The following is a 27,173-nucleotide window of genomic DNA, read 5'->3' as shown; positions in this document are numbered from 1 at the left end:
TGGATACTCTAATGCTTTAAGCCTGTTTCTATGTGTGTATAGATACCTGTCAGAGAAAATAAGTTGAAATGTCTAGCGATGAACCTCCCCTGTATCGTGCCATCTCATAACTCATTAAAGAGCCATAAAGAGCATCCTGAGTCTCTTTCAGCCCTGACGTTCAGTCAGTGTTCCTTCTCCCCTTTAATGATAGCAGAGTTTATCAGGTGTCATATTCAATCAGCCTGTTTTATACTTGTCCTCCACTTCAGTCTGAAGCCTCATCTCCGCCGCAGGCGATCCGGGGGACCATATCTTTCTGTTAATGTTGTCTTTTTGCCTGTTGTGTACAGAGATTTGCATAGTTTGTCCTCTGTTGATTTATGTGGATGATGGGAGAAGCGATGGTGGCCTCTCACAGGCCTGTTTATATGATAATGTCAGCCTGCGGTCTCTAATAGAGCTGAAGAGGGAAAATGGCACCGCATAATTTCCCCATAACGGCTGACACGGGTCTATCCCACACTGCACTGTATGTGATGCTCGTCTCATTGAGCTTGATTTGGCATAGCAAACATCCCCGGTGTGAATGCTAAAGAGCCGGACGCTGTGATAGCTGATACAGTGATTCAGCAGTGACAAGTACTGATTTGAATACATTTTTTATCATACAGATCCTCAAGCAATCATGCACAGAGATTCTAACAGTGGAGCCGTCCAGCGTCTGCGTGAACGGTAAGCGTTTCAAGGGCTTTTACAGCTGTCAGGGTGGATGAAATTGTGATTTGGTGTGTGTGCGTGTACGTGTACGTGGTCGTTGATTTGGGTGAACGCCCAGGATTGCTTCTCATTATGTCCTCATCTGGTTTACATACCACAGAGACCTTTGACATTGTTTTGAGAGGGAACGGGTTCACGCTGGGGAGACAAACAGAAGGAGTTCTCTGCAGTTTCATAGTGGATGGAGTTACTCACAGTGAGTATGGTTATACTGCACATTGACCTTAACCTAACTTGAAATGGTACTAATTTAAGAGAGGCTTGGTGTCTGAAAGTCAGTTGTGTCATACAGGAAATGACAAGCAAGCCACACCTAGGATGCAATGCACCTAAATTGTTTTGTGGCTTAACTGTCACATTAGGTTACTAAAGACTAAAGAATACAATGCTGAACTAAACCAAGATTTAAAGCAGTGGTTCTTACCAGGTAGTGGGGCCCACTGAGGAACTTCCAAGAGGGCTGCAGGATGACCTAAAAAGATTTAATTTAATATTTTGATATAATTATTATTTTTTCAATATAATTAAACATATAATCTAAGTTAAAATAACTATTTATTTAGCTACATCAACACCACATTGCTTCTGTTTATATGTTATGGTTTTTTTTTATTATGTACAGGGGTGCACATAAGTAGTGTGCAGGTGCACGACCAAAATAAAAAATGTTCTGTGTAAATAAGTTCATTTGAATACCAACATGGTTGACAACTGTTAATGCACAATTTCCGTTTTAGATCAACTAACTGTAATCCTGTATATAATTTCCTTTCAAAATGAAAGCATATAGGCTACGTGTTGGCAGTTTCAAAGTGAAACATTCACTGGCGCCCTTCACTCAGCAGTGCTTCAAACGGCAGTGCATGCAAAGTGCAATAATACTATTATAACTATTATTAAATCTTTTATTTTTTTATAGTTATATATGATTGGCACCAAACCAAGTCTTCAGGTGCTCACCTTTAGATTAAACTTTGATTAAGTTTAAAAAAGATTGAGAACCGCTGATTTAAAGCAACAATAATTTTATGGGAAATTTAACCCAGCAATTACAATTACTTTCATTTACTCACCCTCATGTTGTTCCAAATCTGTAGGTAAAAATGAAAAAAGGAGGAACTTGCACTTGGTTCCATTCACATGTAACACGATTTCAAGTCAATAATAGAATTCACTAAAAGCAAGAGCAAAAAACTCAGTTCTTGAAATTTCATTTGCTGTGTATTCAAATAAAAGGATTACATGCCGAGATAGTAACAATCTTCTGGAAAAAAGTGCTCAGTGCATGTTAAATTCAACAAACGTCAAGCAGGACCTTCCTCAGTGTTCACATACTATTGAAATGGTTCATTTTTATATTCGGTTCCTCAAATATAAACACATGTGTATCTAATCAAGTCAATTTCAAAAGCAAGGCACCGATCCCCCAACTGCTCCCCGGGCGCCGCAGCAATGGCTGCCCACTGTTTCGGGTGTGTGTTCACGGTGTGTGTGTGTTCACTACTGTGTGTGTGCACTTGGATGGGTTAAATGCAGAGCACAAATTCCTAGTATGGGTCACCATACTTGGCCTCACTTCACCTCCTTTCCTTTCCTTCCTTTCCTTAATTAATCTTTGACAGACCATTTACTTCATTGGCAATTTACAAATATATCCAGAGGAGATATAGAGACATACAGAATTAAAAAAGATAAAAAAGTCTCCATACAATCCATCATAATATAGTTGACCAGCATATGGAATAAATTACAGGAAAATAAAAGGAATAAATTATAAAAGCAAAAATAGACAGATGGAAATCTTCATTCAAGCTATTGTTTTTGACAGAAATGTCTCGGTGGTTGATACAGTTAAAGTCAAAGGTGTCCTAAACTACCCTTGACACCACTGACTTTCATCCCTAGGAATATTATGATGGATTGTATTGGTAGTACTACTTGTGCACAATGCACATTTTTAATATTAAGCCTAAAATATGTTATAATGTCACTATTGATGAGGACTGTATGAACTTTAAATATTACTTTAAATGCAAAATATTTAAAATGAACCTTAACTATACTTGCAATAGTTCCACTTTAGCACAATGAAATATACTTATGTATACTTTTAGTTGGTCTTCAGTGCAACTTCCACACAATTAAAGTGCATTAAGTGCTAAATTAATTGCTCATGTTTAGCAGACTATAAATATACAGATTAAGTATAGTAAAAGTACAATTGCAGGGTATTTGTATTAAGTAAATAATATGTAAATGTATTTGTAGTATACTATACAATTTAGTATATTTATTTTTTTCATTTGTGCTTCATGAAATAAAATCAAATAGGTTTGGTACAGTGTAAAAGTAAGTTATTGAAAATTGATCTATTTATTATATAGACATACACAGCCACGTGCTATATAGCTACTACAGTCAGCTCTTTAGTTCAGTCCCTAATAGACTCTAGATGGTGTTTATCATTAGACGACAGATCCACATATGGCATCCACATGTTTGCTCACTGTCTTTTGTAACCAGACAGGAAATACATAAACGTTGAATTCTGGGTGCCTTCAGCAGTGATGCGACAAAGGAATCGTTTTCATGTGAGATGAAAAAAATGGCACTCTTCCCTAAACTCAACCGACTGCACACGTCAGCAGTTTTAGTGAACCTCTACATCATAACAAATGGCCTGGCAGTGCTCATCTTGGGGGGAGTTTGTTCTCCAGCTAGTTTGGCAACGGATCATAACACGATCAACTTTCTATTCATTTTGCAGAGGTGAAGCCAAGCAAGGTGAAGAATGACTATGTCCTGTGTCCTGCTCCAGTGCTGTATTCAGTGGGACAGTGAGTATTCAAGTTTCATAAAGCAGCAAGTGTCACTGAGATCTCCAGATGCACAGTATCTTGTGTAATTCGAGTCCACACACTGCGCAAACTTTAAGCTACAAGCAATAAATGATTGTGTGATACACCAGCCTAAAATGTCATGTTACAGCATTATGTTATTGAAATAACTGAGAGACGCAGCACCCTGTTTAGATCTGGGATTAGCTCTGAGCAGCTTGTGTGAAATTATGGTCTGACTTAACCGGGACGTTTGATCCCCTATACGTGGTCGCCATTCAAAAGGCTTGCTTAATTAACTCTTGGCTGGCAACTGTGACCCATTAAGTAGTTTGCTGCTATGAACGGCTAGTAAACACATCTGGTGGAGGGCTTTAAAAGGATGTGCGACAGATGCACCGATTCCCTTTTCCACGCTCCCATTTAAATAATTCACCGCATACTGACAATAGACTACCACATAACACCTGCAACATGTTTGAGTGCTAGAAATTTCTCTCTTTGTCTTTTTCTTACCACTATCTGTCCAGTTTGCATTCAGAAAACTGCCTATTTTTGATATGACACCAATATCATATATGCAAACATGAACAATCCTTGCTGGAACAGACCACTAGGGACTTCTAGATAGTGTCTTTTTGGGATTTAAAGGGACTTCGTGGTTCAGTGACGTAGCGCCAGATATCAGGGTCTCATCTGCAACGACAGCTGTTGGTTCGTCAGACCAGGATCTAGGGCATCTGTCAGCCTGCCCATTAGCGCTGGCCGGCCCCGTCCCTTTGAGTCTTTGGCTGGAGGGGTTGAGGAACTTTTGTCTGGCAGCAGCATGTCCTCACCTGCGTTTTCACAACAACAACGTAGTGAGAAAAATAACTGAGGGACAGACCTGACACCTGCCTGCAGCGCGAGTGGTGGAACGTGCCTCATCAATAATCAATCTGATCTGTCAGGCCGCCATTTTAGTTCCATCTGCACAGGGGGTGGGAGATGCGCCCAGATAACATGGCAGCGCTGCCTCCACAAGAGCTCCTCCTCTCACTCTGCTAGATGATGAAAAGATAGACACTCTTCCTAAAATGAAAGGCAATGATGTACTGAATGGTTTATTTATTTCTGAATGAAAGTTTGATGTTTTTCATATCTGGTTATACCATATTGAATGCTTTCACCAATGCTGGAAAGCTGCTTGCCAGGCTACAATCTAATCATAATTTGAAATTGAATACACTACAGTCAGTGTATTCTTGTGGAAAAGTAGCTAGCTATACTACAGTTCAAATTGTCGAGTTTGGTAGGATTTTATAAATGTTTTTGAAAGAAGCCTCTGCTCACTGAGGGTGTTGATTTGCACTTCTAGTCAAAAGTTTTGGATAAACTAATAAGATTTTAATATTTTTTTAAAGAAGTCTCTTTCTGCTCACCAAGCCTTGATTTGAAGTACAGCAAAAACAGTAGAATTTTGTAATATTTTTTACTATTTAAAATAACTGTTTTCTATTTGAATATATTTTAAAATGTAATTAATTCATGTGATTTCAAAGCTGAATTTTTAGCATCATTACTCCAGTCACATAATCCTTCAGAAATCATTCTAATATTCTGATTTGCTGCTCAAAAAAACATTTATTATTACAGCTGAGTAGATTTTTTTCAGGTTACTTTGATGAATAGAAAATTCTGAAGAACAGCATTTATCTGAAATAGAAATATTTTGTAACATTATAAATGTCTTTATCATCACTTTTGATCAACGTAAAGCATCCTTGCTAAGTAAAAGTATTAATTTCTATCTTTTCTTTCCAAAAAAAAAAAAGAAATATATTGAGTCTAAGCGTTTGAATGTTATGATTCTTATCAAAGAATCCTGAAAATATATACTCAACTGTTTTAAATATTGATAATGATAATATAAAATGTTTCTTGAACAGCAAATCAGCATATTAGAATTATTTTTGAAGGATCATGTGACACTGAAGATTGAAGTAATGATGCTTTTTAAATGGTAACAATATTTCACAATATTAACTTTTGCTGTATTTTGGATCAAATTAATGTAGACTTGATGAGCAGAAGAGAATTCTTTAAAAAATATTAAAAATTTTACTGTTCAAAAACTTTTGACTCGTAGTGTTTTTTCCCCTTTTTATTGTGATAGGACAGTGGAGAGCAGACAGGAAGTGAAGTGGGGGAGAGAGGGGGGCGGGATCTGGAAAGGTCCTTGAACCGGGGTTCGAACTTGGGATGTCCGTAATGCTTTTGCCGCCAACTGAGACTGCGTTTATTTGATTTAAAAGTGCAGTAAAATTGTTAAATATTATTACAGTTTAAAATGGATTTTTCTATTTTAATATATTTTAAGTTGGAGCCATTTCTTCAGGCTTCAGCATTACATGATCCTTCAGAAACCATTCTAATATGCTGATTTAGTTCTCAAGAAACATTTCTCAAAATGATGTGATGTGAATCTAACAGTTTTAACTTTGCTGAAACTTCAGCCAGTTTGCCATTGTTTTGCACTCTGTGGGGCCTGATGCATATGTTAGGCCTTTAATAATGCAATAATAGCCTTAGTGACACCCGTATCATCCCATTTAGCTACGTCACTTTCAGTTTCCGTCACCATGTGCTTTGTGACAAGAAATCAAACTCACACACCACTCTGAGTGTCCCGTAGTGCTATGAGGGGCCTTCTGTGACGGCAAGAGCACTTTTGTGTTCATGAGCTTGACTCATTCTGCTGAACTTCTGTCCTATTTTCTTCTACTCTGCATTTCTAGACAACACAAAAGCATTAGATGAGACAGCTTTGTATGTCTGACATGATATTCAGTTGATTTCCATATAAATGTAATTGGGAACCTTTTGGGAATGCCTTTTAGAGTTCACCGCAAAGTTTGCTCTTTTGAAATGGGACGTTCTGGCGTTGTCTTGTGGTTTCATAGTACCTCTGAATATAAATAAATCAGCCTTTATTGATTGTGGTGTTTGTTGCCAATTGCAGTGTCCAAGAATACTGATTGAATGTAATCAGTTCTCACTGAACAGCACATAAATATTCCTCCAGAACTACTTTGTGTCCAATAAAGGTCATCTGAGGGATTTTAGAGCGTCAAGTCAAGTGCAAGGAAGTAAAATCGCTTATCTTCTCTTCACCAAACATACATATATCCAGCTTGATTAACAACCTGCCTCCCATTTGCATGTATTGAGTATGTCAGCTAAATTAGCCTCTCCTCTCATCCATTCAGCACACGGACCTAGTTAACATGCAAAAAACCCTTTACAAGCTTCCTGCAGCCTCAGGACCAAATTTTGAAAAGACTATGACAATTTAAGCTAAAATCATGTAAAAGCCCTCAAGAGACCAAAAAAACTACGTTACAGTGCAGTACTGTGAAAGATTTTAAGGTGTGGGCCTGTTATGGGAAAAGTTGGTCGGTTGGTGTTGTTTGTGAAGGAACCTTGCCAGTCTCATTGGTAAGGCTTTGCGCAAGTCCCAAAGATTAGTGAAAATGTTCATTGTTTGCTGTAGAATGATGTTATTCTGCTGTGTCTCTACTACATTATCATTGGCTCTGCAGACAGTGGTCTGTCTTTTTTACATATTCTCTCATTTTGGGAAGGATCTCAGGCGTTCAGTCAGTCGATTTCCTGCTTGAGGATTCTCATTAGCCCCATGGTAATTGTCTCCTGCATAATAGACATATGGAAATTACAATGCCGTTCATCATTAGTGCCTTAATTGCGAGCCACCTTCAACTCCCTCCTCAGTAAATAAGAGAGAATTTCAACTCAAATTCTGTAGGAATTAAACTTCAAATAAATTTCATGACACCAGTGAGCATCACTAGTATCAGTTTGAATTTTACATATGTTGTTTTTTTTTTTGGTTCAGTTTAGCTTCTGTTGTTTTTAATTTTGCATTCATTTTTAATTTCGTTTCAGTTATGGCCTAGTTTTCTTCCCGTTAGTAATTTGTTTTTTCTTCACGTTTATCTGTAAAACACTGCCTACTATGACACTTATTTTATCAGAAATGACATCATATTTAAAAAAAATTACTTCCCCATATTTGCATCTTCTGCTATAACTGTCATCACTTCTTCTCACGGAAAAATCTCAGCAAATAAAGCAGAACATACAGTTGTGTTTGAAGAATAACTATATTTCATTTTTATTTTCAAACTTCAGTGTGGAAATTACCATTACATAAAAAATACAATTTCAATGCACTTTTGTGTTCTATTTCTACAGACAAATGGAGGTTCTGATCAGTTTGAACAGTGGCACATCGTATTTCTCCAGTGCTTTTACCATCACTGCCTCCACATGTGTAAGTCAAACATAATATCAGAAGGAAAAAAGTGAACCTGGGACACAAAACCAGTCATAAGGCTCAATTTTTGAAATTGAAATTCATACATCATCTGAAAGCTGAATAGATAAGCTTTCCATTAATGTGATGTTTGTTAGGATTGGACAATATTTGAGATACAACTATTTGAAATCTGCAAAAAAGTGCAAAAAAATCTAAATATTGAGAAAATCGCCTTTAAAGTTGTCCAAATGAAGTTCTAAGCAATGCATATTACTAATCAAAAATTACGTTTTGATATATTTACGGTAGGAAATTTACAAAATATCTTCATGGAACATGATCTTTACCTAATATCCTAAAGATATTTGATATAATTTTGACCCATACAATGTATTTTGGCTATTGCTACAAATAAACCTGTGCGACTTATGGCTGGTTTTGTGCAGGGTCACAAATGTCTCTTCTAATATATATCTCTTATATACTTTATTTAAAAAATGTAGAACTTATATTATAATTTGGTATTTCCTTTAGTTCTTTCTGTTTTTATAACATTTTGCTATTATCCAGCTTTTTAGCTAACTGTACATGTTCTCTCTCTCATTAGTCGGACGGCACAGTGGTGGCCATTGTGTTCTTGGTGCTCTTTCTCCTGTTGGCTTTGGCTCTGATGTGGTGGTTCTGGCCTCTCTGCTGCACTATCGTAAGTGTCACATATCTTCCAGCACCCATATTTGCAATTTGTCCCTTTCTCCTACAGAATCTGTATTGAGATTGAACTGGTATTGAGATTAACGTTAACATGTTTATTTCCCATTATATTTGTCTATATGGTGTTTTTACTGTAAATTCTCTTGAGGTTTATATCATTTGCTTACAGTAAGACGAAATCAGCAGTAGGATCTCTTTTGCTGTGATATACTGCTCTGGTTTATATATGCTCAGCTTTAACAGATTTTTTTTCTTATTGGTTATCGAGGCTGAACATCAAATTTGTGAAGTTCACAGGAAGCACAATATACAAACCTGACCACATCCTGACTATTCATCTGATACGTGCAACCAGCACAGTATTTCATAGGTGTAAAAAAAAAACCTAATTTCCTATTGGTGATTTTTTGGCTGTAAAATAAAACCAAACAAAGTACACTCTCTTATATTTAAAATAATAATTTAAATAAAACAGCAGTTATGCTTCTCTGGCAATGATGTGCTTGTATATACAGATGGTGCACTTACAAAATATCTCGAATTTGTGAAGCTGGCGAGTATCGCTATGGCAATCAGCGTCACTGCAGCACCAAATGATATGCACCACCTCTCTTTGAGAACCTGGCGGGAGCCATTCCAGGATGAGATGGAAGCATATTTTGGAAAACCAACAAAGGCATTAAAATGTAAACCCCCCGCAGCATGTCTGGACTCGGCCCTGTTTGTCTTGGTGGAGGAGCTGCTGTTCCTCTCCATCAGGGACCCCGGCACAAGAGAAGGGCCATGTGTGCTTTGTTAATATTTAAACTCAGCCTTGCCAGTTTTCAGCAATCAGTGAAATACAGAAGCACCTCATCCCCCCGAAACACACAAATTAGTATCCACAGCCACTGCTACATGGTTTTGGCAGAAATGGCAAAATTTTACCAAATATTTATACCAAATGTGACCCTGGACCACAAAACCAGTCTTAAGTAGCACAGGTGTATTTGTAGCAATAGCCAAAAATACATTGTGTGAGGCAAAATTATAAATTTTTCTTTTATGCCAAAAATCATTAGGATATTAAGTAAATATTATATTCCATTGAGATATTTTGTAAATCTCCTACCGTAAATATACCAAAATGTACATTGCTAAGAACTTTACTTGGACAACAAGGTGATTTTCTTAATATTAAAGGGTTAGTTCACCCAAAAATAAAAATTAGCCCATGAATTACTCGCCCTCAAAGCATCCTAGGTGTATATGACTTCCTTCTTTCAGACGAATTCAGTCTATATATTAGTTAGCTATATTAAAAAATGTCCTGGCGCGTTCAAGCTTTATCACTGCAATAGGCAGGTGTTTCTTTTCAACAGGTCAAAACAAGTCCAATAAAGTGCATCCATCTATAATTTGTAATAATGACTTTAATCTAGCTTGTTTGTACATGAAAGCAGCTCTGGGCGGATGACGTCAACGTTGTGCATGCGCCTGTGAGTCTTGTGAAGACCAATGTTTGTTTACAGGAGCAAACGAAGCAAAGTTTCCTTTCTTTAGCAAAGGAAAACCAGTCTTCTCTTGGCTTATATTGAAATCCTCCAAGATTACTCTTTACAAATCCTTGTTTTGTGCCAATTCATGACCATTTTTTTGTTTTGATCTCTCCTGTGCGTGTCCGCGGTCGTCACTTCTGACGTCACACCCGGAGCTGCTTCCGTGTATAAGTTATATTGCGTTTAAATATGAATATTTGTCTTACAAAAAGGCATCGATTCGCTACAGTAGGCCTTTATTCACCCCCCGGATGGATGTGCTTTATTGGAGTTGTTTTAGACTGATGAAGAGAAAAACCCACCTATTGCCATAATAAAGCTTCAAAGAGCCGGGACATTTTTTAATATAACTCTGATTGGATTCGTCTGAAAAAAGGAAGTCACATAAACCTAGGATACCTGGAGAGTGAGTAAATTATGGGCTAATTTTCATTTTTGGGTAAACTAACCCATTTAAGCAATAAGCCCCAAGAAGTTGTGGTTTACAGTGAATTTATGACAGCTAAAAAAAAAACCCTAAAACCCCCCTTAGCTGTTATAAATTCACTGTAAACCACGGCTTCACTGGGCTTATTGCTTTTATAAAATGTTATTCCATATACGTAGTAAGGTTTCACAAAATAAAATGGCAAAAATAGTGTAATGATATTAATAAAAACATTATTCTTCCGCCAAACAATATAGTTTCTCAGAAACGGTTGTGGTTGGAATAAAGTGGTTGCAGAGCAACGCACAGACGTAAACAAAGGTGTATGTTTGTAGAGTAATTCACAACAGCTTCAAATGCAGCTCAACCAATCAGAATCAAGGACTGGAACTATTCGTTTTATAATTAATATTTTTCTCACCCTCAGATTTCAGATTTTCAAATAGTTGATTTTCAAACCATTCATCAATGGAAAGCTTATTTATTCTGCTTCTAGATGATAAATATGTAAATTTCAAAAAATGAACCCTTATGGTTTTGTGGTCCAGGGTCACAAATAGTAAGAATGTGCAAAAGAATGTGGATGTTCAAGCATGTAAGTATGTGTTCTTGCGCCATGAAACTGGTCAGTCCAAAGGCTAAATTGACTACAGTTTTGTACATGTAAATAAATAAATAACATTCATTCAATTTTTTTTTATTAAATATAAAACACAATTTTATTTGGATAAAGGCGTCTGTTTATTTATATTCTGATGACACACTCTTAGGTCATTAATTTGTTGTTTTATGGCAAACAGGTTAATTTTATGTTAATGGAAATGCACCATTTTAATTTGCAAATATGCTACCTGCTACTTGTCCATGATCATGTTAAGCCTGGGAAACAGCTTGACACAACAGTGTGTTCAGAGGGGTGAAATGGACAGATTATAAACTCCAATTGGACAATTATCCCGAAAGCCATATGGGGACGTTGCGCTGCTGGACTGTGATTGGTCGATTCCACAGCTGTGCCACTAGTTTTTAGCCCCTCGTGCGAGTGTCAGATGGCTAAGTACACTGACATTTTGGATTTAATTATCAGCTCTTCATCGTCCGTACCACATTTAAATGGTTGTCCTGGCTCCACATCTGTCCGTCAGGTAGTTTGAGAACCTAACAGCCCAGCATGTCATTTGTGTAATGCCTTATTTATCCCACAATATGTCTGGCAAATATAAATCTGCTCTTTAATTACTCAATAAAAAAGCTAATCCTTTAGCACAAGGTTCTGTCCAAAGTTATGTTAATCATCGCACGCTGGGGCCCCTCGGATGGATAGGACTAGATTTTCCAACAGTCAAAGAGCAATTAATTAACTCTAATTGATCATTTTCCATCATTATAATGGTAACAATGGCGAAATGGTATCAGTGCGCTTTAATGTGAATGAAACAGCTGTTCTACCCATGATATGTGATGATTAAAAGGCATTTCTTTCCTGAAAACTAATTTAGTAAATGCTTAACCTGCAATGGCAGTGTATCCATCTTTCATGTTTAATGAGACAAGGCTTGCTTCCATTTTGGAAAGCTTCTGCAATGGATGGGGTTACATGGTTGACAGTTGAAACATGGTCACATCCGAGACGTTTTATCTAGATTGCTGGAGTCTATTTTGTGAGTTCCAAAGCCTTAAGTATGCTGAGCTTTTTGAATTATATATGTAGCCATTATATTGCAATAGTTTGGCCTTTTAACTACTGGTAAATGACGTTGGATTCACTCTTGTGTCACCAACATAAGCAACTGCTGGGCCGCTGCTCTGACTCAAACTCGCTTTTGTCTAGTAACACATTTATCCATCATGTTGAAGAGTGGTTCGATGTGTCAGGTCAGTTAATAAGGAGTTTGCTGAGCGACACCAGAATCAAGGGATGCCAAAGACATTTCCAGTGAGGAAGGCATCTTGTCTGTGAGGGAAGTCACCTGCTGAATCCAGCATAGTGTTTCTTGTGACAAATAAGCAGCCACAGAAAGTGCTACAGGAAGACATCTCATCCTGTTAACTCTCCTCTCCTTTGCACTGGGGATCAGCCTGGAGTGAAGCCCAAGTTTCCCTTCTGCATTTCATTGCAGCTAATTAATTCCTCAGGACTTTATGACTGGGGGATTGCAGGGGAGCATTGAACCTCGTCCAATTAATTAAGAGATAAACGGACCACCGTGCTCACCCCAAAGACTCCCCTGTCAACAAGTTGATTTTTGGGCTTTCTTTATTTTGCACCAGGGGCCTACAGCGTTAGTTTACAAGCAGATCCCTGTAATCAATTGCGGTGGTGCCAGGCTCCAGTTGTTCAACTGTGCATCAGATCCTTACTAGACAGGAATAACTAAGTTTGCTTAATTTAATTCAGATTTATTCTTTTTCTCTCTTTTCAGGTTATTAAAGACCCACCTCCTCAAAGACCTCCTCCACCTCCACCTGTAAGATTATCTTTTTTTTGTATAAAATATCATTTTTAATCAATGTTTTTGAATAGGTACTTGTATTAAGCATACAAAAAAAGTTTATTCTCTGTTTATTCAAAGGTGTTATTTTTAAATGCTAAAAGATTTTACATTTTAATTAAATTTTAAATTATTTTGTTTCAGCAAGGATGCACTAAATAGATCAAAAGTGACATTGTTTATATTACAAAAGATTTCTGTTTCAAGTAAATGGCATTTATAAAAAGAATCCTGAAAAAAATGTATCATGGTTTTTACAAAAATAATAAGCAGCACAACTGTTTTCAACATTGATAATAATATATGCGTCTTGAGCACCAAATCAGCATATTAGAAAGATTTCTGAAGAATCGTGCATGTAAAGACTGAGATAAGAAGACAAAAAGATTTTCCAAAAATGATATTCCTAAAATAGTAAAATCTTAATGATTCTAAACTTCTGAATGGTAGTGTGCTTAAATATACCAGTCTGTACTTTCTTTGAGGCTGGAAGTTTCAGTTATATAAATTTTCTGTCCGTATTTATTTTTTTCAGAAGCCAGAGCCTGACCCAGTACCTAAGAAGAAGTGGCCAACTGTGGATGCATCTTATTATGGAGGACGAGGAGCTGGTGGAATCAAACGCATGGAGGTGAACATCGAGACATTACACTTCTAACGATTCGCAGCCCCCTGATGACAGGAAAGGTTTTGATGTCATCACAGCTGTCTTTAAGCATTTAGCAGTTGTCCGCAATCTCCACTCTCTCTCTCCAGAGTGTTGATGACCTGCCTGACATTATTAATGCTTTGTATGTTTATTAAGTCACGTATAGCTACACCAACATGCTTCCTTTTCTGACAGTTTTCATAATTCTGGGACTAACATTATAAAATTGTATTTTATACAACGGTTCATTTTGAACGCTTAGTAAGAGGCGCAGAGTTCAAATAGGGGTGTGTAATTTTGCCTGGAGGCTGGAGCAACTATGTTTTTGGAAAGTTGGACTGTCCTGATTTTCTTTGGCTTTTTCTCACTAGTGACAGCGGAGTGAGAGTTTAGCGGAAAATGGAAAATCTGGAGTGGATTGCATTGACTCGGGTCACATGAAGGGATGCACAATATATTATCGTCTTAACATTAAAGATTTCTCTTTTCGATTAATCTCTCCTGCTTTTACTTTTATTGTAAGTTCATGAGTCCATTGTTTGTCCTGAACAGTTAAATTTCAGAAAAATCCTTCAGGTCCCACAAATCTTTTGTTTGTTTTTTTCTGCATTTTTTGTGTATTTGAACCCTTTCCAACAATCTTTTCACACTGAGGACAACTGAGGTACTCAGTTGCAACTATTGCAGAAGATTTTAACGCTTACTGATGCTTTAGAAAGAAACACGATGTATTAAAGGAACACTCCACTTTTTTTGGAAATAGGCTCATTCTCCAACTCCCCCCGAGTTAATAAGTTGAGTTTTACCATTTTGAAATCCATTCAGCCGTTCTCCTGTTCTGGCGATATCACTTTTAGCATAGCTTAGCATAGATCATTGAATCCTATTAGACCAATAGCATCGCATTCAAAAATGACCAACGAGTTTCCATATTTGTCCTATTTAAAACTTGACTCTTCTGTAGTTATATCGTGAACTAAGACCGGCGGAAATGCAAAGCTGTGAGTTTCTAGGCTGATAAGATTAGGAACTACACTTCCATTCCGGCGTAATAGTCAAGGAAGTTTGCTGCCGTAATATGGCCGAAGCAGGCGGAGTATTATCAGAAATGAGTTCCCAGCTAGTTTAGCATTTGCACATGTGCTGCGTGGTATTACTCCGCCTGGATACTCGTTGGTCATTTTTGAACGCGATGCTATTGGTCTAATGGGATTCAATGATCTATGCTAAGCTATGCTAAAAGTGATATCGCCAGAACAGGAGAACGGCTGAATGGATTTCAAAACGGTAAAACTCAACTTATTAACTCGGGGGGAGTTGGAGAATGAGCATATTTCCAAAAAAAGTGGAGTGTTCCTTTAAGGGCTGGGGGGTGAAAACTTTTGAATTTTAAGATCAAGGTAAATTGAACTTACTTTGTCTTTTTGGAAACATGTAAGCATCTTCTGTAGCTTCCGAAGAGCAGTAATAAATGAAAAAAATATGATGTTTAGGCAAAATAAGAAAAATGTACACATCTTCATTCTGGTCAAAAGTTTACACCCCTGGCTCTTAATGCATAGTGTTTCCTTCTGAAGCGTCAGAGTGCAATTATACCAACTGTAATAGTTGCATATGAGTCCCAAAATCATATGATCTCAAAATAATACAGTCATTGTTGGAAAGGGTTTGTGGGACCTAAAGGATTTTTCTGAAGAACAGCATGCAGTTTAACTGTTAAGGACAAACAAGGGACTCATGAACAAAACATAGACATCATTAAACAAAAAAAGCTGTAGTTTATTCAGGTAACAATCTTTGGAACAGGGTCATTTTTATAAATTCAGCTATTATTTTCTCTTGTGGACTATATGTAAACGTCCTTTATGTAAAATTGGTGATTTTGCAGATACTGCAAGGTGTATGTACATTTTTTACTTCAACTGTAAATAATCAGGTGGGGGATTAATGAAGTGAGCTTGGAAAAGAAAACATATTGTTCTCTTTTGATCCACACAAGAGCACTTGCTCTTCTTGCCATCTAAAAGCCTTTGTGTCTATGATGTCAAGCTCAACACACCTCAAAGTTTCTGATAGAAATCACCTTAAATGTAGCACAGCCCCTGACTGATGGTTTTGACGTGACAGGGCCCTGCCAGTTCAGCTTCCAGGATGTCCCGCTGTCTTAACTCATGTTGACGTTGAAGGATTGAGAACCGCTGTGACGAGATGAATTCATCTTGCTGACTTCCATTCTGTCATTCGACTTTGTTCAGCTGAAATGTGCTACTTAGCACTGTATCCATCTCAAAGCTGGTTTAAAAGGGATATTTGTTACACGCTCAACCATCCCTCCTCCAAGCTCCCAAGAAAAGGAGACATCACACAGAAGTTCCTTCTGAAATCTTGGGAAACCGTTAACTTTTCCCATGAGTGTGTAAAGCTCAGGGCTTACCGAAGCACAACTTTCTTTCATGTTTCGAAAGCTTTCATTCATCCAGACAACCTATCTCCATTTCTGAAGCCGTCTCAGGACCTGGGGAGGAAGCTTACCTAAGATCAACCTGCCTACTTACTCTTTACTTAAAACACATCCTGACATGTAAAGAGGGAAACGTGGGGTGCAAAGAATGTTTTATTAATTGAGAGTTGTTGCAGATTGCGACGTCTTGGGACGCTGTAGAAAAGCTGTTCTATATTGATGTGTTTTTTAACCTACAGCTTGAGGAGTGCAGTTCTAATTAAGGCTTTTCAATGAGGGACAGGCATGCATTTACATATTGTTTATGTCTTTAAATATATTTTTTAAATATAATATAGTATATAATTTAACCTTTTGTTGAATGTTAAAATTTCTGCATAGGTCCGTTGGGGAGAGAAAGGGTCCACAGAGGAGGGTGCACGACTGGAGATGGCCAAAAATGCAGTGGTGTCAATACAAGAGGAGACAGAAGAACCCATGATCAAAAAGCCATCCGCACCCCCACCCAGATACCATGGATCTGAATCCAAGTGGTATACTCCAATCAGGGTGAGTCACTTCCTGTTTCTTTTCAGCTCATCACCATCTTTCCTTTGCCTCCCTTTTGTCATTTTGAGTTTCTAAGCCCACCAGTAACTGCCACTCTAACATGTTTGATGCCGTTGCTTGAGATGAGTGGAAAGCAAACCAAGCTGAGGTCACATATTGATATTTTTGTTTTATCATAGGGTCGACTTGAGGCACTGTGGGCACTTCTGCGGCGACAATATGACCGAGTTTCACTCATGCGCCCAACTACCGCAGATAAGGTAAGCCACAGATGGTTTACCCCAATGCAAATTTCAAACGTGTTTCATCACTATTACATACTACCTAACTAGAGCATTCTGTTGCTGCAAATGGAGCATAATGGGATATCAGTGTGTTGAAAGAGTTCAGGGGCTAGTTCCTTTTTGTGTGAATGTGTGTTTGTGTGCATGTTATATGTGTGCAAGTTTCACAAACCTTAGCTTCAAAGACTTGCAACAGGATGTGACTGTCATGAGTTTGTATTGCAGACACTTCCTCTTCTGCAAGTTTCATAATGCACTAATATGTGTACAAACAAGTCCCATAAATGTGAAAACGCAACATTTAGGGGCTATAAATTTAGCAACAGAATGTGCCATTTGTTTTTACTGTTTTATAGATTACACTACCATTGAAAACTTTGTGGTCTATACATTTTTTTTTATGTATTATAAAAAGTCTCTAACGCTCATCAGAGCTACATTTATTTGTTCAAACATGCAGTAAAAGATTGCCAAATATTTTTTTTTTGTTTTAATATATTCTAAAAACATTTCTTTTAACATTCAGTTGTGCTGTTTATTTTTCCCCCAGGATTTATTGATGAATATAGTTTGTTTGTTTGTTTGTTTTGTTTATTTTAAAACAGTCTTCACCTATACTATAAATTGTATATGCATAAACAACCCAGATTAACCTTTATTCAAGCTACAAGAGTCGATAAGCGACTAGAGCAGTCGAGTGATGATTTCTCTTTTTCTTTTGTTCTTTGATTTACATCAATGACAGACAAAGCAGCGTGGTCTCTTTAAAACCTGACACATATATGATTTTCTCCTAACTCTGTATGGTCATTTAAGACTTTATACCTTATTAAAACTCTTTATAACTCAAGAGTAACGCGCCAAAACTGTGCATTTTGACATACTTGTGTGTGCTTTCGTCTATTGAAGCGCTACTGGTGCGCTGTCTGAAAGCAGCTTATTCCGAGTTCAGACTGCATGATTTTAGCCCCGATTTTGACTCGCTGACAGGTTTTGAGAAATCGCCGACAAATGCCCGAAATCACAGGCAAATCGGTGCTCGTTCACGTGAGTGACAATCACACAGTGTGAACTATCAAAGACACGATCTGAGAGAATCGCCGACATGTCGCCGACACCCGTGAGATATTTGGCATGCTAAATATCTGGACTTATCGGCGATTCCAAATCATGCCGTGTGAAAGGTGATCTGACTGAAAATCACATCGGCGATTACCTACAGCCAATGAGACAGCAACATCCAGGCCAGTGGGAAGTTGGGGGAGGAGTTACGAAGGTATAGACCACAATATCAACAAGAATAGCTTCGGCTTCTTTTCTTTTCGCTGCAAATGAGTGCACATGCAATTTGTATGACAAGCTTCTTGCGGGCTACATTTTTTTATAATAATACCAGTCTCACGTGAGAACTTGCACCCCTGACCTCGCGTTGTTTCCATGTCACTTCACGCTTGTGTTTGGTTGTGAGACGTAGTTTGCGGACCGGGACAAAGTTGTCGGCGATTCTTTCTATTGTAAAGTCATGCAGTGTGAAACCCCCTGTCACCGATCCATCGTGCAGTGTGAACACAGCAACGACGGAATGCTACCCCAGATAGTCATGCAGTGTGAAAACATCTGTGACGCGATTGCTTTGAAAATCGTGCAGTCTGAACTAGGCATTAGCATATGCATACCACGAAAATGCAATCTTTCCAACTATACTTCACTGCACCGTTTAGGTGCCGTAACCCCAGGTGTGTGTCGCCACATTCTCGGGATATAAAGAATAAAGAATGGAAAAGTTAATCTTCCGAAATAAAGCAGCAATATCTTCTTAGTTAAAAATTATTAGAACCTTAGGAACAAGTTGGCCATCACACTGCTCTGACCTTATTAGCCTGTTTGTATTCTATTATTAGATTTGCTCTTGATGCTTAAATACATTTTACAGTAAAAATAAAAATTTGATGCGTCTTTGCTTAATAAAAACATTAACCCCATAATTTTTAAACGGTAGTGTATATAAGGCCCTATGGTTTCTGCGATGCGGAAAATGCAGACAGAATCGCAGAATCCAGTCATAGAAATGGAATTTACTGTATAACACGGAATGTAGAGCTGCAAAGCGATTATCTGCGATTAATTGATTTGAAATAAAAGTTTGTGTTTTCATACTATATGTATGTGTTATTAAATTATTATTGAAAGATGAAAATTTTTTTATGGAATATTTACCAGAAAAATGTAAATATTTTTTTTTATAAAATCAGTTTAAATAAATTTAAAGAAACCTTTAAAATGAAATCCAGGAAACTAATGGAAAACACAGAATTTGGTAAAAAAAAAATATATATATAATAATTTGACGGGGGGGGGGGGCTTAATAAATTGCTGTTCATTTGTGTAACTTTAACCATTAAAACAGAGCCTAGAAAAATTAAATTAAATATAAAGTAAACTTTAGTGAAGTGGATCATCTTTTGAGACAAAAATCACCCTGAAGTAAACAGGCTTCACAAGTCTTGCTGACTATGTGCACGCTACAATTTAACTTTTTTTTTTTTTTTTCAAAAGTAGGGCACAGTTTGAAGCATTTGTTTGGGTTTGTTTCATCTTGAAGAAGCCCTCACCGCATGTGCGGCGCTAGCGCTCCCATTAGCTAAAATATCCCAGTCACGCTTGAGCCACTTGTTCTGTTTTACTTTCTTCAAACGAACTGTTAAAACCTTTGTAACTCTCAATACATCTGAGAGGAGGGTCTGGAGCCTCCAAGCGGGACCCTGGCACACTTCAGTCAGACCACAGCTCGATCGTGCAGACTTTCAAGCCCTTGATCAAGTGCGCTGGGTGCAGGCATGAGCTATCAAAGCCCGAGGAGTCCCTCGCCAGAGCCAAGGTGGGCCGCGTACGCTCGGCTAGAGAGAGGGGGGGCTTTGATGCCCGACAGGAACCCTCCGGGGTCATGAATTTTTCAGCGCTGGATCCGTGGGGTTACGAGGACTCGTACAGGTGTAAGGAAGCAGGTTGTCGCAGACATCTGTTCAGCTCGGAGACCCCTCCCGGTCCCTCCCCCCACTCCGCCCACAGACAGACTGCTGGATTGTCAGCAGATGTAGTTTTTTCAAGACAGCCTGAACACTTTCTGCTCTCCCATTTACCGCCTGAGGGGCTCCAACACCAAAGGTAGAGCGGAGGGTGGACACAGCTGCACTGCCGAACTTGCCTGGGGCACAAATAAAGAGATCTAATGTGGTTTGACTGTGTTGTTAGGGAGACCGGGGAGCCAGAGAGGCACTTCAGAGCCAGCTTAGCGCTGCAACATCTGCCGTCAAGTTTCCGGAAAGAGCGGCGGGGGACAGCAGGTAGAGAAGGTGGCAGCACGTCAAGGGCTGGCCCATTACTGGCGGGGGCTCTTTTGAACGCACGCCCGCCCGCCTCTGTGTTTCTCTCTCTCGCTCCCGCCTCTAACTAACGGTCTCGGCAGGGCTCGGTATTGTTTTACAAAGCAGCAGTCTGCAAAACACACTAATAAGCACCTTTATAAATGATACATTAACATACATTAACCCCAGAGAGACGCCACACAAAGGCAAACTCGAGACGGGACCCGCAGAACAGGCTTTTGTTTCTCCTGCTGCTGTGGGTCTTAAAGTGATAGTTCCCACCCCCAAAAAAAGACAATTCTGTCATCATTTATTCTATCTTTTAAACGTTTAGGTTTTTTTAAAGCATTATTAAATACAATAATATTGTGAAATATTATTAATATAATAATAATCAATTGTTGTCAACATTTTGTCTTTCCAAATCTGTATGACTCACATTCTTCTGTGGAACACAAAAGAGGATGTTTTTGAAAAAAAAAAATGCCTCCATGGAATGAAAGTTACTGGGGTTCAGTGTTGTTTTGGACCTCATTAACTTTCATTACATGGACAAAAACAGTTAAAATATCATCTGTTGTGTTTAACAAAAAAGAAACTCATACAGGTTTGGAATGAGGGTAAGGAAATGATAACAGAATTACTTTTCGCTTTTGTTTCTCCTGCTGCTGTGGGTCTTAAAGTGATAGTTCACCCCCAAATAATGACAATTCTGTCATAATTTGTTCTATCATTTAAACATTTAGATTTTTTTTAAGCAGTCTCTTATGGTCACCAAGGCTGCATGTATTTAATAAAAAATACAATAATATTGTGAAATATTATTACACTTTGAGATAGCTGCTTTCTATTGAAATATCTAAAATAAAAAATCAGAATTTTCACTTTAGTGTCTCATGATCCTTCGGATTTGTTAGTATTTATTTTTGAAATAGAAGTCGTTGTCAACGTTTTCTTATGTCGTTCCAAATCTGTATGACTCACATTCTTCTGTGGAACACGAAAGAGGATGTTTTTTTTTTTAAATGCCTCCATACAATGAAAGTCAGTGGGGTTCAGTGTTGTTTTGGACCTCATTAACTTTCATTATATGGACAAAAACAGTTAAAATATCATCTGTTGTGTTTCACAAAAAAAGAAAGTCATACAGGTTTGGAATGAGGGTAAGGAAATGATGACAGCATTACTTTTCGCTTTTGTTTCTCCTGCTGCTGTGGGTCTTAAAGTGATAGTTCACCCCCAAATAATGACAATTCTGTCATAATTTATTCTATCATTTAAACATTTAGTTTTTTTTTTTTAAGCAGTCTCTTATGGTCACCAAGGCTGCATGTATTTAATAAAAAATACAATAATATTGTGAAATATTATTACAATATAAGATAGCTGCTTTCTATTGAAATATATAAAATAAAAAATCTGAATTTTCACTTTAGTGTCTCATGATCCTTCGGATTCGTTAGTATTTATTTTTGAAATAGAAGTCGTTGTCAACGTTTTCTTATGTCGTTCCAAATCTGTATGACTCACATTCTTCTGTGGAACACGAAAGAGGATGTTTTTTTTTTTAAATGCCTCCATACAATGAAAGTCAGTGGGGTTCAGTGTTGTTTTGGACCTCATTAACTTTCATTATATGGACAAAAACAGTTAAAATATCATCTGTTGTGTTTCACAAAAAAAGAAAGTCATACAGGTTTGGAATGAGGGTAAGGAAATGATGACAGAATTACTTTTCGCTTTTGTTTCTCCTGCTGCTGTGGGTCTTAAAGTGATAGTTCACCCCCAAATAATGACAATTCTGTCATAATTTATTCTATCATTTAAACATTTAGGTTTTTTTTAAGCAGTCTCTTATGGTCACCAAGGCTGCATGTATTTAATAAAAAATACAATAATATTGTGAAATATTATTACAATATAAGATAGCTGCTTTCTATTGAAATATATAAAATAAAAAATCTGAATTTTCACTTTAGTGTCTCATGATCCTTCAGATTCGTTAGTATTTATTTTTGAAATAGTAGTCGTTGTCAACATTTTTTTATGTCGTTCCAAATCTGTATGACTCTCTATGACTTTCTATTGAAATATAACAAATAAAAAAGCTGAATTTTCACTTTGGATTCGTTAGTATTTATTTTTGAAATAGAAATGCATCCACACTGAATAAAAGTGTGAAAAAAAGTCTTATTGACCCCAAACTTTTGATCAGTAGTTTTGGTCAAAAATTTAAATTCTGCCAAGATTTTCTCATGTCGTTCCAAATTGATATGACTCACATTCTTCTGTGGAACATAAAAGAGGATGTTTTTTCTTTTTTTTCTTTTTTTTTTAATGCTTCCATGCAATGAAAGTCAGTTGGGTCCAGTGTTGTTTTGGACCTCATTAACTTTCAATATATGGACAAAAACAGTTAAAATATCCTCTGTTGTGTTTCATAAAAAAAGTCATGCAGATTTGGAATGAGGTTAAGTAAATGATGACAGATTTTCTTTTCACTTTTGTTTTCTCATTGGACACTTCTGGGGGTGGTATGGGAGTAATGATGTTAGCTGATGCCGATTATAGATGGGGTGGTTTTTCAATATTCATTTTCAAGATGTCGTTCAGCAGGATATTTCTTCCTCATTTTCTCTCTGGCTTCAACTCCCACACTCACTTACTCAGGCTGAGTCGATGCTGTCAGATGTTTCGAAGCCAAGGAAGGCTCAGTGTGTAATACAAGCATGGTGCAAATGCAGTATTTGCAGATTTAGCACCAATGGACCCCCACACCCCCAGAAAGCATTGTTCAAGACGTATAATGTCACTTTAACGTAGCCTCTGCATACATTAAACCCTATTAAAATCAGTCTCTGTATAACACATACCTTATTAGCCCATGCCGACTGCTTGCCTCCTTAGGGCAGTGCTGTAATGAGGTGGAGTGTATTTTTAAATGGTGTAAATTCCGACCTCAGACAAAGAAAACATGTCAGCTCGCAGTCCTGAGGCCTAGCGCTCGTGGCGGAACTCGCCCCGGCAATAAATAAATAAATAAATTAATAAATAAAAATGTACTGTTGCGGCCCAGTGTGACAGCATCTTAATTTAACAGTCATCGGTCACATAAACAGAGCGGTGGGAGCATTTTAATTAAGAGACTCTGAGCGGGCAGCACGGCGGGGCCAGCTCTTGAAGAATGCCATTAGAGGAGGCAGGAGAGAGAAAGAGAGGGAGGCAACGCTGGCATGGAGAAATAGCAACGGGGTAGAGGACGAAGGAGAGAGTGACAACGAGGGAGAGAGCGAGGGGAAGATTAAGGCTCTAGGCTGGCGGGCCGGGTCCCTCAGGTCGGAGGCACACATGGCCAGGCTTAGCCGCAATAGTGTTTAAGAGCCCAGTCTCATGACTGGATTAGGGTGCCGAGCGGCAGACCGCGAACTGTTTGTGTTTTACCCCGGGAGCCAAAAGAGCGAACAGTGTCCTAATGAACTAGCAAGGCCAGTATGAAGTAGGTCTGGCTGCTGTAGTGAGGGACAACTGCCTAATGAGCAGAACTGAGCTGCTCTGAACAGATCAGCAGTACAACGACCGTCAGAAATGTGGTTTGTTTGGCACTAGGTAGAAGCGGCATCGTTTAGATATGCAATATCTGCGTTGTGTGATTCCTGTGCAATGTTCAAATACTTTTTCCTATAACAGAGACAAGCTGATTTCCCTAAAAACACTTTGATGAACGAAACATGGCTGCAAAAAAATCAATTATCAGACATTTTTGTCTTTTTTGATGCAAAATGTAACCCACAAAACCAGTCCTAAGTAGCATAGGTATATTTGTGGCAATAGCCAAAATTTTATATTTTAAATTTTATATCATAGGATATTAAGTAAAGATCATGTTTCATGAAGATATTTTGTCAATTTTCTACCGTAGATATAGCAAAACATAATTTTCGATTAGTGTTATGCATTGCTAAGAACCTCATTTGGACAACTTTAAAGGCGATTTTCTCCATATTTATATTTTTTGCTCTTTCAGATTGCAGATTTTTAAATAGTTGTTTCTCGGCCAAATATTGTTCTATCTTAACAAACCATACATCAATGGAAAGCTTATTTATTCAGCTGTCGAAATTTCTTATGAAAAAAATACCCTTATGACTAGTTTTGTGGTTCAGGGTCACAAATATCTAAATATTCTTAAAATAAGTTTTTTTTTAATAATCAGATCACATAAAATCAAATAAGACTTTGACATTAATATCTAATATTAATACTTGTTTTCAGATAGTGTATCCTGAATTAAGTTTATTCTTTGTCTAATTTTCAAATGGTTTAAGTATTAATCTACCTCCATTTAGTGATGCTCTTTACAGAAATTAAACACTTCAGCTTTAAGGCAAAATAGCTTTTTGGTTATATTTAAATAGCTTAATTTTTCACCCCAAATTTTTGTCTTGTGATGTATCCCATTGATATGCAGATTTCGTATAATCAATGTGCTGATTAAACAAGAACACAAATTGTGGACTCACGTCTCAAAGAAAATGACAGGAGATAAGAGTGCTTAGTATTTAATGATTTAATCTCTCTCTGATTGTGTTATCGCAGGATGCTATGTGACAAATACAAGGCAAATACAGATTTTTTTGCCTCTAGGAAGAAAAAAAAACACTTTCTGTTCTGTGAACAAATACAAGCGCTGGTCTCCGTGTACAAATAAAACCTGGCAAATGTTATTAAGTTGAAACATACCCTAGATCAGAGGGCACAAGATTTCTAATTAATGGGGTAATTGGAATTAAATCAGAGCGTCACAAATAATAAAGCTGAGGAAAGCACTTGTTTATGGAAGCGGAGAGCTGACCGCGTAACAAAACATTAACATATTTATAGAAGTACGAGTCTTTGGCCATCTGCTGTAAATCTTCACATCTTCATAATTTTCCTTGAGTAGCTGATTTTTCTAGCCATTACCGCACCATTGTGTTTGTTATGACAATCGGTGTGCATCCTTTAAACGCGCTTGTGTCTTTTTCTGGTCCTCATTAGTGCTATCAGCAGACTGGCCTGTTACCCTTAACAAGCATTAAGTAGAAAGCTGACAGTTCAGTTAAAGCGCACCGGCCCCAGAGGAGAAATGACAGCTTTAACAATGACTGGCTTGCCGATTTCATGAAATGGCCCCCTTGCTCTTTGAACCAGGTCTCTCTCTGTCTTTTTTTGGGGGGGATATGTGAAATGCAGAAAGTAGGGCAGATGTCCATGTGGCTGGTTGTAAATTCGACAATGTCTGCCGTGTTAATCTACGAGCCTCCTCAAACAGCCAGACCTCCTGGTAACAGGATTAGGTTGGGGACCCCAGTGAGCTGGTTTGGAGGGTGGCACCGGGAACTAGAAATTGAGGGGGGAGGTGGGAATGCCAAAGAGGAGCTCTTGGGTTGGAGTAGTGTACACACTAGATGGCTTTAGAGAGGAGCTAACATGTCCACAAATGTAGATAGATAGCATTTTTCTTATTTGATGGGGCTTTAGCCATTGTCTCCAGTACATTAAGCACTATTAAACTGCCATTAGTGTCACTGTATAATCCTCAGCAGTGCAAATAAATTTCAGTTTACTTACAAAACTGTTTTCGTTTGCGAAAAAATACGTTTGGATTAAATATTAAATAAGTCATTTTTTATGATTTCTCTTTATGCTTTCAATTCTTTTTAGAAGCTTTCAGCATGGCTTTATTTGGCTTAGAACTTTAGATTGAAGGCTTGATCCGAGTGTAACAAAATGCAATCCATTAACAATCATATTTTTTCCCTCCTCTTGTTTGCATCATCATTTTTTTCCATATTGAGGTCAAGTGTTTTAGCCTACAGAGGTTTTTATCTTGGTGATGTATGTGACAGAGGCATGTGCTCAGAAATCCGTTTCCTCCTTTATCGGAGCAAATTCTGCTGATTAGCCGGGTGGGCTGGTACCTGCCCCCTTTAGCAGACTGTTTAACACAGGCGCAAGCTTCTGTGTACTTCCCCTTAACCCCCTGATTCAATCCGAGTTGATGTCCTGCCGCGTTTGCGTGTGTGTGTGAGCGTGCGTGTGTGTGTTCTCTTTCCCTTGGCCAGACTGGCTACAAATGTGCTCGCGTCAACGTGCGGGCCATTTCTTCATCGTCTATTAAAATCAAAGCCCCGTTACAATGAGAGCTGGAATCTTGGCTTTAATTAAACAGCATTACTGTTAGTGTCAGACATTCCCTGGGCTGCTTTGTCGCATTGATTTTTCTCCTTAAGTGTGACAGACCTATGGAAATCATACAGGGAATCGGTAATGTATTGTAATTCACTCCTGCCCTCGTCTGATCAATTTGAATATTTAAAGTGATGAACACAGTGCACGACTGTTTAAAAGGCAATTTACGTAGATTTGTTTTAGTGGTTTGTTTTTATATTTAAATATGCACCTTTTGCAACAATGGACATAACGAGTAAAAAAGAACAGTAATTAAATTTTAATCTAGTAATTTAATGAAAGGAAGACACTTGTAAAATAATTACATTAAATAAATAAAATAAAGAAACTAAATGTAAACAAATATTCCAATAGTGCTAATCCCGATTTTTTTTTTTTTGCACTGAATGGGAGAAACTACTATATCTTTTAATACACAATGAATGATTTTTTCAGTTTGTAGCTGTGCTTTTTCAGCTCTCTGAATGCCATGCACGGGATTTCAGCGGCTTGATTATGCTAATTAGTTTTAATATGCAAATTTGGGAGGCCTCTTTATTTTAAACCGATGGC

The 27,173-nt window shown here is 37.8% G+C and overlaps 1 protein-coding gene across 1 annotated transcript in view; it reads left to right on the top strand.

Annotated features, from left to right (window-relative positions):
- antxr2a (ANTXR cell adhesion molecule 2a) overlaps positions 1–27,173 on the top strand; it is a 66,458-nt gene that overhangs the window by 11,942 nt on the left and 27,343 nt on the right. Inside the window, exons 8-16 of the mRNA XM_073839619.1 lie at positions 654–714; positions 860–955; positions 3,527–3,596; positions 7,851–7,929; positions 8,522–8,617; positions 13,014–13,058; positions 13,618–13,713; positions 16,574–16,741; positions 16,921–17,001. Of these exons, the coding sequence (XP_073695720.1) occupies positions 654–714; positions 860–955; positions 3,527–3,596; positions 7,851–7,929; positions 8,522–8,617; positions 13,014–13,058; positions 13,618–13,713; positions 16,574–16,741; positions 16,921–17,001 (792 nt within the window). The remainder of the gene's footprint in view (positions 1–653; positions 715–859; positions 956–3,526; positions 3,597–7,850; positions 7,930–8,521; positions 8,618–13,013; positions 13,059–13,617; positions 13,714–16,573; positions 16,742–16,920; positions 17,002–27,173) is intronic.

This window comes from Garra rufa, chromosome 5 (genome assembly GCF_049309525.1).
Source record: "Garra rufa chromosome 5, GarRuf1.0, whole genome shotgun sequence".
Taxonomy (NCBI): Eukaryota; Metazoa; Chordata; class Actinopteri; order Cypriniformes; family Cyprinidae; genus Garra; species Garra rufa.
The sequence above is the reverse complement of the archived record's forward strand: the minus strand, read 5'-3'. Positions and strand labels throughout refer to the sequence as shown.